The sequence below is a fragment of the Apodemus sylvaticus genome, chromosome 10 (assembly GCF_947179515.1).
Source record: "Apodemus sylvaticus chromosome 10, mApoSyl1.1, whole genome shotgun sequence".
Classification (NCBI taxonomy): Eukaryota; Metazoa; Chordata; class Mammalia; order Rodentia; family Muridae; genus Apodemus; species Apodemus sylvaticus.
Genome location: NC_067481.1, coordinates 40,990,297 through 41,005,827, shown reverse-complemented (window position 1 = coordinate 41,005,827; position 15,531 = coordinate 40,990,297). Strand labels below are relative to the sequence as shown.

The following is a 15,531-nucleotide window of genomic DNA, read 5'->3' as shown; positions in this document are numbered from 1 at the left end:
TTATTGGTTGGTTAAAACAGGTTTTAAAATGGAAGGTTTTTCAACCAAGGCATGACATAGTCAAAGGAACCTTCTCCTTAAGCTATGAACGAATTCCAAGAATGCACCTGAGATATTTTATATCTTACCAACTTGGATCTGTGCACAGAAGATGAACTAAGAGCCTCCTCATGGTAAGTGTGATAGATTACCTAGACAGCTCTGGACAAATACGTATCAGGACTATATCTCTATAAAACAGCTACATATAGAAAGAACAATGATTTTGGCCACCCAGTCGCCCTAAGACTCCCAGGGATGGAACCATCAACCAAGGGGCACACCTGGTTCCAGCCAAAAATGTGGCAGAGAAATGCCTTGTTGGGCATCAGTGGGAGGAATGGTCCTTGGTCAGGTGAAGGCTCAACAGAGGCCCCAACAAAGGGAAACCGAGGTGGGGAGGTGGGAATGTGTTGGGTGGAGGGACATATAAGTGGAGGCAGGGAGAAGGAGGAGGGGGAGGGGTTGGGGGGTCTTGGGGGGGGAAATATTGGGAAAGGTTTTACCATTGGCAACGTAAATGAAGATGATATTCAATAAACAAACAAACAAAAAAACCCAGCTACATTTGAACCCAAAGCAGCGGTCTCATAGAGCCAATACCACTGAGCTCTGCCTTTCCAGAGGGGCTGCCTGGCCGAATAGTCAGGCCTAGCAGAGCCAGGGCTGAGTGCAGGTCTCTGAAAACAGGGCAGAGTTATAACACCAGCACTCAGAAGCTGAGGCAAAAGGATTCTAAATTCCAGTCCCAGCCACAAAGCCAGACCCCGCCCACATTTTTAAAGGCTAAGCAAACTAAATTAAACTATATAGTAATTAGGTTGGGTCAGGAACTGTGCATGAGAACAACCCAAACCTATATTGCAAGGGCTGCCACACGTGGAAGGGAGCAGCAGCAGGAAGTTTCCGAGGGCTTCTTGAAGAGAAGAGGACGTTTGTCTTGTTATAGCTATGATCTCCGATAAGCTAGACTTGGCTGGGATACTCTCAAGCCTGTGCCCAGAAGCTACAGGCATCACGACACATTTTTCTTTATGAAAACTGAAACAGCATATGTTACAGGGTGGGGAGTTAAGACTCAGAAAATATTACCATTGCTATTTCTTTACTGGGAAAAATCTGTGTGTTCTTTATGCTTTGATTAAGGGTTTTTCAAACATTTGAGACCAAAAGACATGCACGACCTTTATTTTCTAACAGTTAAGGCCATGTGATGCTGCTGGACACATATGGAATCTTGTCTTCTAGACGAATTGATTTCAAATTCAATCTCTGAGAGAAGACATCCCAGCTCGCATAATTTCATCAACCAGGAGGATGTTGGTGGCAATCACGGTGCTGAGGATGAAAGGACCAGAGTGAGCCCAGCCTCCTACAGCATGCCCGTCTCCCCAGCAAGCTTCAGCATGTGCTGGGGGAGGGGGGGCACTTCCCCTTCGGGCATGTTAGAGTGAGAATTCATGATAGCATGACCGAAGCACCCTCCTCACCCTGTAATGGTGACTGCTTCACTGACTTGGTAGAAGTCTAATTTGTACCCAGAAAATCTGCGCCAATTTCCACAGGTCGCTGCTGCTCCCTGCTACTCAGAGGCTGCTGTTACTCCTGCCCCCCCTTCCTACCCAAACACTGAGGGTAAAGCTAGCTTTGCTCTTGCCTTTCCCTGCTGCAAACACAATGTAAAGGGGACTGACACTATGAGGACTGTATGAGTCTCAGTAGCCGGGGACCACAATGTCATATACTTCACAAATGTTTCCCAAACAAAACTAACAGGAACTATTCAAAGTTAACAATTACATCCCTAAAGGTCTTTCTCTTCATTGCCAATTTACCAAGAGTGAAGAAGGTGTTTTTTCACACAGTAATTATCCCAAATTCCGGCTTCTGCTGCTGCCATCGGTTCTCCTGCAAAGTAAAGACAGGCTACTTACTTGAGCAATCTTGACATGCCCTGCGAGTGTCGAGTGGTGAATTCTAACAATATTAATCTCTTACAGAACTCCTTTTGTCAAAGCCACCACTGACACCTGTGCTAAGCCCTGTGGACAATGGCCAGCCGCACCCACCAGCACCCAACAGCCAGCTCATCACAGCCTCAGGCCGTTCCTCCTCGCCTTTTGGGCACCATGTTCCCCTTTCTTTTCCACTATTGGCTCCCTGTCTCCTAAGTGAGCTTACTGCTGGAGCACACATGCAGTCCAAGGCTCTTCTTTTCTCTCCCAGTACATGTCTTAGTCAGGGACACTACTGCTGTGATGAAACCATGACCAAAGCAACATGGGAAAGAAAGGCTCTGTTGGCTTGCACTTCCACATTGTTCATCATCAAAGGAAGTCAAAACAGAAACCCAAACAGGGCAGGAACCTGGGGTCAGGAGCTGATGCAGACGCCATGGAGGAGTGCTAACTTACTGGCTTTCTCCTCGTGGCTTGCTTGGCTTACTTTCTTATAGCACCCAGAACCTCCAGCCCAGGGATATCACCATGCTCAATGGGCTGAGCCCTCCCTCATTAATTACTAATTGAGAAAGTGTCCTACAGGCTTGCCTTCAGCCTGATCTTATGGAGGCATGTTCTCAATTGAGGTTCCTCCTTTCCGATGACTTTCAGATTGTGTCAATTTCACATAAAACTACCCAGCACAAATAATCCCAGGTGGTCTCACCCAGTTTCCCAGCTTTAAACTATCTACACCCTGATTACTCTCTTACCAACAACACATATCTGTTTCTTGAGCTCAATATATTGAACTACTTTCCCCCAAAAGGCCATAAGTACTTCAACCCTGACTTTGCTAAAACTGGACAGTCTCTTAACCCACGCCCCCTCTATCTAGTCTTCTCCACAGCTAGTGCAATTCTAACATGCCAGTTGTTCAACCAATGGCTCTCTGCAGAGTGGAGAGTAACCACAGCCATCCTTTTAAACATGGGCTATGTTGCAAAATTGCCCCTTATTTTATTACAAAGATTAATAAAAACAAAACTGAAGTCCTCAGCCCAGCCCACATGCCACTGTGTAATCTGATGTGTCACGCTGTCACCTCCTTCCTTCGCCCAGCAGACTACTTCCTGCTGTCCCCTCATGGCCGACCCCTCAGTCCCGTCAGGTCTTTAGTAGAACTCTCTTCCTAGTTTATACTGTACAGAGGTTTCCATTTTCCCCCTCCCCTCTCCTCCCCTCACTACTTGGCATTCACGATCATCCTTACAGATGCTAAATAATTTATTTGTTAAGATTGTTGTTTACTGCCTGTTTTCACTATAAGAGAAGTTCACAATTTTAGTCTATTTTGCCCAGTGTGAATCCAAATAATTAGCACTCAGTAAGTCTATCTTTTTAGATTAGCATTGGTGGGGGTAGGAAGACTAGAAATATAGCTAATTCAGTCATTGACTATTGTACAAACACAAGGTCTGAGTCTGAGTTTGGTCCCCAGGACCCACATTAAAAAATTCTTTTGTTTCAGGGCTGGTGAGGTGTCTCACCAGTTAAGAGCACTTGTTACTGCTGCAGAGGACCTGGGTTCAGGCCCAGTCCTAGGGGATCTGATGCTCTCTTCTGACCTCTACAGGCACTGCATGTGCATTATTCACAGACAGATATATAGGCAAAACACCTATGCATATTAAATATGTTTTGGAGTAAGCTGGATTCACTCAAGATTGATGTAATATAATGCTCTAATCCACCACTCCTAAGATTTGGGCCCTTGACCCAGCACTCTGAGAGGCAGAGGCAAGTGGATTTCTGAGTTTGAGGCCAGCCTGGTCTACAGAGTAAGTTCCAGGACAGCCAGGGCTATACAGAGAAACCCTGTCCCAAAAAAAAAAAAAAAAAAAAAAGATTTGGGCCCTTGAGAAACAATCTTTTGAGTAAATAGCCAGTTTTTTTTTTCAATTTTTCAATTTCTTACCTGTATTCAAGTCTATACCCACGAGTTCTTTTGATTCGGCATGTTTAGTCTGAATTTTTATCAATGTTTCCTGCAGGTCATAACCAGAATTCTGAGCAAGAACCTTTATGAAAATACAAAACATGTGTGGAATACCTTCATATATGGATTTGAAAATCAAGTACAGGGGCTGGTGAGATGGCTCAGTGGTTAAGAGTACTGATTGTTCTTCCAAAGGTCCTAAGTTCAATTCCCAGCAACCACATGGTGGCTTGAGATATGATACCCTCTCTGGTGTGTCTAAAGGCAGCTACAGTGTACTTACATATAATAAATAAATCTTTAAAAAAACAAAAACAGAAAATCAAGTACAAAAATGGGCACTATTCTTCAGTCTTGTTAAACACAACCACAATACAATGGCCATCTCCTATAGAAGAATCCCATTACCAACCTAAATCAAATTATTGATTTATCTACCTAACACATTTTACTCTTGAATAGTTCCCATTGTGAACACCACACTAAGTTCTAAGGATATCAGACTTTTCCCATCCCTAGATATTTTTTAGGCAAGGTCTCATATAGCCCAGGTTGGTCTCAAACCCCTTCTTCCCTTGTGTAGCAAAAACTACCTTGAGCTCCTGAGCCCTCAGCTTGAGTCTCCCTAGTGCTGAATGTTACAGGCACAGGCCACTACAGCCAGCATATTTCCTTCCTTATACAATGTGTAAGTCTATTCTATTTCCTCTGGCCTCCTGAGCCACGTGCCTTCCTGTTCTTCCCAGCACTTGCTAAAAAAAAGACCAGAGAATCCACAGCACCCTGCATTCCTAGCTTCAGAAGGACAGCCGTGACCTGTAGCAATTTGGACGGAAATGCCTGTACTCCACACTAGACTAATTTCTAAACTAACAGCTGATAAATAAAAGGGTCACTGTATACCAGGGCCACCAATTCCTGTCAACAAGAATGACTTTGCTGCTTGGAGGAAAAAAAAATAGACATCTGATTCACAAACAACCTACAAATTATGACTAACTGTGATATAAATTATTTAAATATCTGCTAGCTAGCAATGTTAATAATGATTGAATTCATGGTGATAGCATATGGGAAACACCTTTCTATATGTCTACACGGCTGAGGACTAACAGAGGCAAAGAGAAGGGAAGGGCAGCTCTGTCCCCTTGCTGCTTTGCTCCTTCAGTTACAACAAGTTCCAGCCAGTAGTGTTTGGGGACACTAAACATCTAAAGTCCTTCACTTCCCACGACTAAAGTAATAGCATCTTGGAGGCCACCAACAAAGCAAGAATCTCTGCTTAAAATAAAAAATTCAAACAAAACTTGAGTTCCAAACTGCTCATTAGGATTGGTTAGTACTGAACTTTCCAAAGGAGCTTTCGAGACCCAGGGAAAACTTGACTACTCCTGGAGCTCCCGAAAGTCTTGTAAGCTTCAATCCCCGCAGTTTCTCTGCTGGGTTCGTAAAATATTTATGCACAACAGGAAATGTAAATGAGCACATTTCTAACTCTGCGAACTGCTGGGCAAGGTGGCAATTTGTAATCAAACATCTTTAGGTGCACCCAGTTGTTATCTGGCCAGGAGACAGTTGTACCTTCGGGATGATGAGTAAGGCATCAGCAAAGGCTTGGATTCCAAGGCGAGTTCTTCCCTGCACACGGTGCTTGTAGTCAACAAGAGCTTCTGCTATTGCAACTTCCACTGCCCCAGCCCCTGGAACCACACAGCCTACCAAAGGCAAATAACAAAAATATGTCAAGCAAGGAAAAGGAGCGAGAAAAGCAATCACCTACAAAGGCAAGCCTGCTTGAGTACCTTGATGGCTTCTGAAATGTTTAGGACATATTCCGAAATCAAATAAATTCTACAACTCAGCAACTACTAGGCTTCCCTATAAAGCATTCTGAAATTAAATAAGCGCGGTATTCATACTGGCCACAGACATTTTGTTTCATTGTTTATCTTCTGGAAAACAGAAGTGGGATTTCTGGGGTCATAGAGATGGTTCCCAGCACCCACATCAGGCAGCTCACAGCCCCTTGTAACTCAAGCCCAGCGGCTCTGAAACCCTCTGTCCTATGCAGGCACCTGCATTAACACTGTGCTCATGAATTCATGCAGGCACACAGACACACAAATAAAAATAAATCTTCTTTAGGTAGATATTTCTTTTGCTTGCATCTTATAGTTATATGACCACATTGAAATGTTATTTGTAATTTATGGTTGCAAGTAGCCAAATACAATGTCTGATCTTAAAAAACAAAACAAAAACAAAAACAAAATTAAGAGTCCTTAGAATTTCAGCCTTTGAAAGATAATAACTGCTAATCCAGACTACTATGCCTGCAAAACCATCTCTCCTAACTGAAGGGCAAAGAAAAACTTTCCATGAGTCAGCCAGGAATTCATGGTCACTAAGCCAGCTCAACCTAAGAAACTCAAAGGAATCTTAGGGCTGAAAAGATAGACCGTGGTACGACAGGAAAGGGTAAGTGTTGCTAGAACAGAAGCCAAGCAAATGAGAGACTGGACTCACCAAACACCATAAAATCCACACTGTGACAGGAACCAGGGCACATTCTTCAATAACCCCCAACAGCAATGACCTCAATTCCCCACATAGAAGGCAGACTAAAAGACTAGATTTAAAACAGAATTTTTATAGTTGACAAAACAAACTCCAGGCCAAAATTAGTCAAAAGAAATAAATAACATTGCTCCATACTGTCTGAATGAACACTCTAAAAGACAATACTACTTTTGTATTATTACATATTGTAATAATGTACAATATATATGTACACTCGAGTGCACGCAACACTTCCAGAGGTCAAGACACAGATAAATCCAATACAAGGATACTGAGTGGTGGCAGTGCCCCAATCTCATCAATAGACAGGTCATCCCAATGAAACATGAACAGAGAAACATCTGAATTCAATACCTTAGATTGAATGAACCTTGCAGACATCTACAGAACATTCCACACAAATACTGCAGAATACATGTTCTTCTCAGTAGCCCATAGAACTTTCCCTAAAGTAGAACATATTTTAGGACAAGTCTCAAGAAATACAGGAAACCTGAAACAACTACTTGTATTCTATCTGACCACAATGAAATGAAGCCAAAAAACCAACAGTAAAACAAACAAACAAACAAAAAATACCTCACGGAGATGGAACAACTGGGTTACTGATGAAATCATAAAGGAAGTAAATTTTAGAGTTAAATGAAAATGAAGGCATAGCATACCAAAATTATGAGATACAATGAAAGTAGCACCAATTGAAGGTGGAGGGAGGATACTACAACAAAAGCCAATAGAATCCAGGAAGTCCTAAGGACAAACTTTGAAAAAGTATATTCTGCTAAATTGGAACACCTAAGAAAAATGTATGACTTTCTAGAAACGTGATCTACCAAAAAATAAACTGAGATAAGCAATTTGAATATTCCTATAGCAAGCAATGAATCTGACGTAGAAATAAAGCAAATACCTAGTCAAAGAAGCCCAGGCTGTGCAAGGAGCAGGAGCTGCCCATTAAGCCTGATCAAGATGACACCCTCCCAAACCAAGACTTTGTGGCAGAGCCCACTGCAGGGAAGGAGGGAGGGGGAGAGCCAGTGGGGAGCCTGGCCAGGAGAGGTGAAGCCCTAGGCAAGAAAGGGGGCTTTGACGAGGCTCAAGTGGTCCTTGGCCGCGTCTGCTAAACAAAGATGAAGACCTCTTCCAAGAATGGCTGAAAGACATATGCAGTGCCTATGCCAAGCAGTCCAGGGACTACTGCTCTGGGTGCTTTCAAGAAGTGTCATGCCGACTTGAAATGTTCTCTGGAGACCCCTCAGCCCCAGCATAGAGTCTCCAGAGTCTCCAGCAGGGCTGGGCTTCTCCCTGTCCTCCAGGAAGGAAAAGATTGCTCCTGTCGCACTCACCTCCTTTGTACTCCAGGGTCTTCTGGGAGGTTTCTCCCCTCAGCATTTCAACCTTTCTGGAATTCTTTCCTGGATGCCTTCCCCTTCCATCTCCCCCTGCAGTCCCATGGCAACAGTTACCAGCCTTCCTGAATGGATTTCTGGCCCCTTTTCCCTTCCTTCATGATCTGTTGGATGCCCTTTGGCTCCTTTTTTTTTTTTTTTTCCTGGCAAAAATCAGTCACTGTCCTTATAAAGACTTTTAGATTAATAAAGTCAGTGGCCTTCAAATAAAAAAGAGCAATCTTTCCCAGACGATTTCATAAATGGAAAATGGGGGAATGCTCCTAAATTCACAGCACCGTGAAGCCAGCACTACCCTGTACCAAAACCACACACAAAGGAAAAGTATAGGCCAGTCTGTCTTATGAACATAGAAGCAAAAACTTGCAATAAAACACTTGCAAACTGAATTGAATACATCACAAAGAACACCCTTCATTATCAAGTCTCTTTATTCCAGAGATTTAGGGATGGTTTAATATAAATAAAACAATGAATGTAATACAGCATATAAACAGACAAGTCTGAAATCACACAATCATTTCAATAGATGCAGAAAAGGCCGTGACAAAATCTCACATATCTTTTCAAACACTGAACCTGGCAAAACTCTGAAGAGACTAGGACTAGAAGCAGCATATCTCTGCACAATAAAGGCCATACACAATGAAAATACAGCCAACGTCAGGCAAAATAGAGGAACAAGCAGAACATTTGCATTCAGGAATAAGACACAGAGCTTGAAGGTTTAGCTGGACCGTGTAATAAGACAAGAAATAAAAGGGATACAAATAGGAAAAGAAGTCAAAGTAGCTTCATTTGCAAGCCAGAGGTGGTGCCGCATGCCTTTAATCCCAGCACCCAGGCAGGCAGATCTCTTGTGAGTTTGAAACCAGCCTGGTCTACAGAGCTAGTTCCAGGACATCCAGAGCTACACAGAGAAACTCTTGTCTCAAAAAACAATCAAACAAACACAAAAGAATAGCCCAAAATGTCCTTATTTGCAGGTGACTGAAACTATATACCATAAAATTCTCACATCTGATAAACACTGTCAGCAGGATGGGGATGATACAAAACATCGAGTACCCTGTCTGTACACCAATGGAAAACACACTGAGAAGCCAGGAAGCAGTATCATTCAAATTAGTTTCAAAAACTAGAATGAAATACCTTGGAATAAGCATAACCGAGGAAATTAAAGCGCTCTATAGTGTAAGTTTTAAAGCACCACTGAGGAGATAGAAAAACTCCCCATGCTTATGGATTGGAAGAATAGGGTAAAAATGGCTTCAAAAAGTAATCTACAGATTCAAGGCAGTTCTCATCAAAATCCCAGCACTGTTCTTCATAGAAATAAAAGCAAAATTCATGTGAAAACATAAATACCCAAGACAGGCACTGGAGAGATAGTTCAGTAGATAAAGCACTGCTGATCTTCCAGAGGACCTGGTTTTGATCCCCAGCACCCATAAGGCAGCCCATAGCCATCTGTAACTCCAGTCCCAAGGTATCTGGTACCTTCTTCTGGCCTCTGCAGGCACTCCACACATGTGATGCATAGACAAACATACAGGCAAACACTCATACATATAAAATATTTTTTAAAAGACTCCAGCCAAAAGCAATCCTTTGCAATAAGAATAATACTAAGGGTATCACAGAAATCACACAATAAATTCAGTAGACGCAGAAAAGGCTTTTGAAAAAAAATCCAATAACCCTTTCATGATAGAAACACTGAAGAAACTAGGCATATAAAGAACATATCCCAGCCTAACACAACAGAGGCGATATAGTAAACCTTTAACTAACATTATACTAAATGCTAGAAACTCAAGGCAGCTCCATTAGAATCAGGGCATGTTCTCCACTCTTATTCTTAGATAGAGCAATAAAATAAGAGAAGAAAATGAAGGAGATATAAATAAGGAAGATGTCAAAGTGACCTTATTTACAGATGATTTTATACATGAGGCCCTATAGACTCCCCCAGAGAACCCTTTCATAAATAGAAAAACACATCAGCAGAGAGCCAGGATACAAAATGAACAGACAAAAATCATCAGCACCTTCCTTTTTCCCAATAACAAACATGCTGAGAAGGAAATTAGGAAATGATCCCATCCACAATTGGCTCAAAAACTAAAGTACCTTGAAATAAACCTGATTAAAGAGCTGAAAGGACTCTGCGATGGGGACTTTCAACACTCAAGAAACCAATGACAACACTAGATGCAAAGCCTACTTGCATGAACTGAACTGAAGGAAATAATTTTAGAATTGTTACCACACCAAAAGCTCTACGCATTCAGTGCATTCATCAAAATTCCAGCACTATTACACACAGAAAGAGAAAAAAACTTTAAGGCTTCAAGTTGTAAAGCCATGTAGCAGGGGCTGTGGACTCTTGCAGTACATTGGCCCCACAGAAGTCTGCCAGGCTGTGCAGACCACATCACTCATCCCTTTGTCATGTGCGCCCCCCTGTTCCATGGGTGAGGATTGCAAGGAGTTCTGTGAACACGGAGGTCTGGACTGTGGTGAGGGGTGCCCTGCAGACTCTGGGCAACTCAGCAGCAGTCCAGCCGGCTGAGGCCCTAAAGTTCACCAGAAGGTCTTTTATTCACTAGAAGCTCAGTCTGGCCAAGGTAGAGAGGGTAGCAGATCTGATCCGGAGGGCAGCCCAGGGACTCAGAGGCAGCAGGTCCCAAGACAGCTGGATGGAAAGCAAAACCAACCGTACAGTGGGTGGGCAAAGATACTCAAATCAGGGCTCTGGCTCACACCGAGGCCTATATACCAACTTTGGGAAGGGAGATGGCTTGGAAGAGGACATCTTAGAGCAGGCAGATGGCCAAGTGGGGGCTCTGAGGGTGGTACCTGGTGCAAATGCCAGGTGGGCAGAAGCTCTGTTGTGGGGGTGGGGGATGGGGGGCTGTTGTAATCAGTGAATGACACTTAATGCACACAAAGAACAACCCAGTGAACCTTCTCAGTTCAAAGCCTGTGCCCACTGTGTCCCAGGAGCCAGGGGTGCGCTGAAGACCCCCACGGGTCTAGCCATGGTTCCCAGCATTGTGGAGAAATGTAGGCAGGTTGAGGGAAGGTACAAGGCTGCTAGAGCAGGAGTGTGCAGTGAGTCCATCCACAACAGGCTGGAGCAGGCTGGTACCATTCTGCTAATGTTAGATGCCTCCTTCCAGCTTGAACTCCCTAGATACCTTGGGTGTTCCTCTAGAAGCCAGTAGTTCAGATGACTGCAAATGGCACCTCTTGCAGACACTTAATGAACCCAACCTATAACCCTTAATCCTGCTCTATGCCCCGCCCACTTAACTACCCCTGTCATACCTAACTGGGAAGAGATGAACAGCCTTTTGAAGGCCCGAAAGAGGGAGCTGTCAGCAATGGGTGGGCAACAATTCACAGGCCCACCAGGTACTGCTGACCTGGGCAAGGTATCGGCATCACTTCCAGCACTGCCTGGATGCTCTTGACCTCTCTAAGTTAGCCATAGACTTGGCAGTAGTGGTTAGAGGGCATGAGTGACACAGGCACTTGGGCCACCTCACTGGTAGAGAAGACACTGAAAAGATCCTCAACATCACCCAGAACCCACAACTCAGGTCCCATGAGATCTTCACATAGAAAAACTTGATCCAAAATGGCAGAGCCAAGCCACTCCGACAAATATCCTGAGCATCTGAAGAGAGTTGTCAGGGACTCAGGACTTTTTGAACACTCTAGGGATATGAGAGGAAGGATGTAGGTCTTTTATTTTTTAGTGAAATACATAAAAAAATATTTTTCCATGATCATGGTTGCATTCGGGGGCCTCATACATGCTAGGGTGGTACAATCACCCAGCTGTAGCCCTGCCCACTCCCAAGCTAAGACTCCTGCTACTGAGCTAAATCCCAGCCCAGCCTCACAGCTTTCCTTCTCCTTCCCCTTTCCCTTCTTTCCCCTTCCCCTTCCTTCCCTCCCCTTCCCCTTCTTTCCTTCCTTCCTTCCTTCCCCTTCTCCTTCCCCTTCCTTCCTTCCCCTTCCCTCCTCTTCCCTTCTCCTTCTTTCTCCTTCTCCTCCTCCTTCTCCTCCTCTTTCTCCTCCTCTTTCTACTTCTCCTCTTCCTCCTTTTTCTCTTCCTCTTCTTCCTCCTCCTCTTCCTCTTCTTCCTCTTCTTCCTCTTCTTCTTCCTCCTTTTCTTCCTCTTCCTCCTCCTCTTCCTTCTCTTTTTTTATCCTCCACCCTTTTCTCCTCCTCTTTCTCCTTCTTCTCCTCTTGCTCTTCTTCTTCTCCTTCTTCTCCCTCCTCCCTCCTTCTCCTCCTTTTTTTCAATACAGGGTTTTTTCTTTGTAGCTCTGGATGTCCTAGAACCTACTCTGTAGACCAGGCTGGCCTCAAACACAGAGATCTTGCCTCTGCCTCCTTTCCCCAAATGCTGGGATTAAAGGCATATAACACTACCATCTGACAGCTTTTATTTTTCAAATGCCAATGGAATGTGAAAAGTTCAGGTCAATGGGAATGTCTGCATATGAGAACATGCTCTACTTCCATGATCCCTAAGCAGTCAGGGTTTCACATGAGCATTCCCAGAACTTCCCATCTCCCCAGATAAAAAAATCTTAAAATTCTTATGGAAGCACAAAGCTAACTGAAGCAATCCTGAGCACAAAGAATAATGCTGTAGGTATCAACACACCTGACTTAAAGTTATATTACCGAGCCATAGTAACAAAGGCAGCATAGTGCTGGCACAAAACAGACACATAGATAAGTGGAAGAGAAAGCAGAGATATTAACTCACACAGCTACAGCCCCTGGGTTTTTGGCAAAAGAGCCAAAAAGTATGCTTTGGGGGGAAAGATGGCCTCTTCAGTAAATGGCACAGGGAAAATTGAAGATCGTCATGTAGAAAATTGAAAGTAGATCGCCCCCCCCCCCTGTCTGTACACAATTTCAAATGGATCAAACACTGTAACGTAAGACCTGAAACTCTGAAAGTATTTGAGGGAAAACACTTTAAGATAAAGATATAGGCAAGCTGGGGGATCCCAGGGAGGATTTCTGAGTTCAAGATTAGCCTGGTCTACAGACTGAGTTCCACAACAGCCAGGGACACAGAGAGAAACCCTGTCTCAAAAAACAAACAAAACAAAACAAACAAACAAACAAAAATCCCCACCATAGCACTAGATTCCATCTCATGCCAGGAAGCCTAGTAATCATTAAGAAAACAATATCAAATGCTAGTGAGGATATGGGCAAAAGGGAATTGTATACACTGCTGTAAACTGGTAGTGGTGATCCTCAAAAAACTAAAAGTAGAGCTACCATGTAAGCAAACACGTTTGTATCCTCACTAACAGTAGATATTTGTTTTCTTAATGATTACCAGTCTTCCTGGCAAGAGAAGAAGTCTAATGTGGTTTGGTGGGTTGTGTTGTTGTTGTTGTTGTTGCTGTTGTTGTGTTTGGACATGAGTCTGGGAGCAGGTCAAGAAGCGACACGGCTCCTCCATGGTTTCTCCATCAAGTCCCCGCCTTGAGTTCCTGCACCTGCCTTCCTCAATGGATGGTAACCTGTAAGATGAAATAAACCCTCTCCTCCCTGAGTTGCTTTTGGTCATGGTGTTTATCACAGAAACAAAAAAGCACAGTAGAATAGTGTGCTTGCTTCCATGCCTAACAACCTGAGTTCGGTTCTCAGAGGCCCCATGCTGGAAGAAGAGATCAAGACCTGAAGTCACCCTCTGATCGCCATGCACGCATGTCATAACATGCATATGCCCAAGCATGTAACACTCACATATGAATACATACATGTGAAAGGTTAATGGGGAACATTTAACACATATTTAAGCATGGGGTCAATAGTAGGAGACGTGCTAGGGAAGAACAGACACGGCTTCTCAGAAGAGAGCCCTGCTTACATGTCTCAGCAGTAATATCTGAGACATGTGGCTCAGAAATTATAGCTCTTAATGGTTCCTTTCAAAAACCTTTCCTTCTTTTTCTTTATTATATTTATTTATTTACATGTGCACATATGGTGCATGCATGCCACAGCGTTCACTGGAGGTCAGAAGACAGTGTTAGGGAGCCAGATCTCTACATCCACATAAGGATCCCGAGACTGAACTCATCACTTACTAAGCAATCTCGCCAGCCCCACCACGCTCTTACGATAAGTGAGATTATAGGGTAGTGCCAGAGGTGCCTTTGGCTAGGGTTATGATCTCATAACGATAAAATCACCAGCCATGAGGGCTACACAAAGGGATTAAGACATGTGTTTTCTTGTGAAGATTCTTAGGAGAGTCCTAGAAATTTTCAGGTCGGGCTGGAGAGATGGCTCAGTGGTTAAGAGCACTGACTGCTCTTCCAGAGGTCCTGAGTTCAATTCCCAGCAACTACATGGTGGCTCACAACCATCTGTAATGGGATCCAATGCCTTCTTCTGGTGTGTCTGAAGACAGCTACAGTGTACTCATATAAATAAAATAAATAAATAGATCTTTTTTAAAAAAAAGAAAAGAAAATTTCAGGTCTACAGATAGAAGGGGAAAAGGTCACCTATACTTAGGCTTCAGGCATGGTTCACTGCTCTTTAAACTTTCTTATTTGAATCTCCACTAAATAAAAGAAAGACTGTCTCTGTGTAGGTAGCCTTCACAGTGACTGTTGTTAGCAGTGCTGGAATGCTAGCTGGCAAGAAGCTTTAAGCAGACCCCAGGGAAAAGGGCTTCCTTTCCTTCCCATAATTTTCCCTGGCTTTCATCCTGCCTCATGTATGACATAGAAGTCTAAGTAACATTGGCTGGGGGAACACAGAGGATTAATAGGAAGGGGAAAGCAGTAAGGGCTGTATGGAGGGAGTCATGTTCAATAGTCATTACATAGTGTATGGAATGCACTTTTGTAACATAGTACCATGCACAATGAATATGCACAATAAATTAATTAAAAAAGAATGCTCCAGAGCTTGCTGAGCCAAGGCAAGAGGTGACAGCTCTGGACGGCTCTTCCTGTTTCACCACAGCAGCTCAACAGTGACATCCACAACGTGTCCACACTTCTGTTTAATCAAAGCAATGCATAGAGCCATGCCACCCTGAATGTCCCTCAGCATGTGGATGTCTTTGGTGGGGACAATGGCTCGTTAATTTTGTATCATGTTTTTCGTTATGCTTTGGAGGGTGATTACACAGTTACATACATATGGAAACTACTCTATATGTGCAAGATTATGCAGTTCTGGTTTTGCTTTTCTTACTCAGTTTCAAAGTGTGACTCTTAGGACCTTTCCTGGGGTTGGCTGAGTAAAAAATCTATTAAAATAGAGTGGGGATTGGGGCAAGTAATGTGGCCAGAGGTTTGGTTTGAAATTCTTAGGACAAGAATCAGCCAAGTATCTGTTTTTCTATATTGGAACAGAATCTAAACTGTTACCCAAGAAAACAGGTGTCTTTTTAGTCTAAGCCAAAAGATTTTTGTTACCATATACCAATTTTCACAGCTAGATAAGAGCTTTACATCTGTCTGTATAGTTTTGGGTAGCTGTGTACTAGATATTAAAC

At 43.4% G+C, this 15,531-nt stretch overlaps 1 protein-coding gene across 1 annotated transcript in view; it reads right to left on the bottom strand.

Moving 5' to 3' along the window:
• Window positions 1–555: 555 nt before the first annotated feature.
• The window catches only part of Cct6b (chaperonin containing TCP1 subunit 6B), a 45,379-nt gene continuing 30,403 nt past the window's right edge, over window positions 556–15,531 (bottom strand). The window contains exons 11-14 of the mRNA XM_052195360.1: window positions 5,560–5,693; window positions 3,958–4,060; window positions 1,875–1,947; window positions 556–1,377 (exon numbers count right to left, since the gene is read on the bottom strand). Coding sequence (XP_052051320.1) covers window positions 1,305–1,377; window positions 1,875–1,947; window positions 3,958–4,060; window positions 5,560–5,693 — 383 coding nt within the window. The 3' untranslated portion in view covers window positions 556–1,304. The remainder of the gene's footprint in view (window positions 1,378–1,874; window positions 1,948–3,957; window positions 4,061–5,559; window positions 5,694–15,531) is intronic.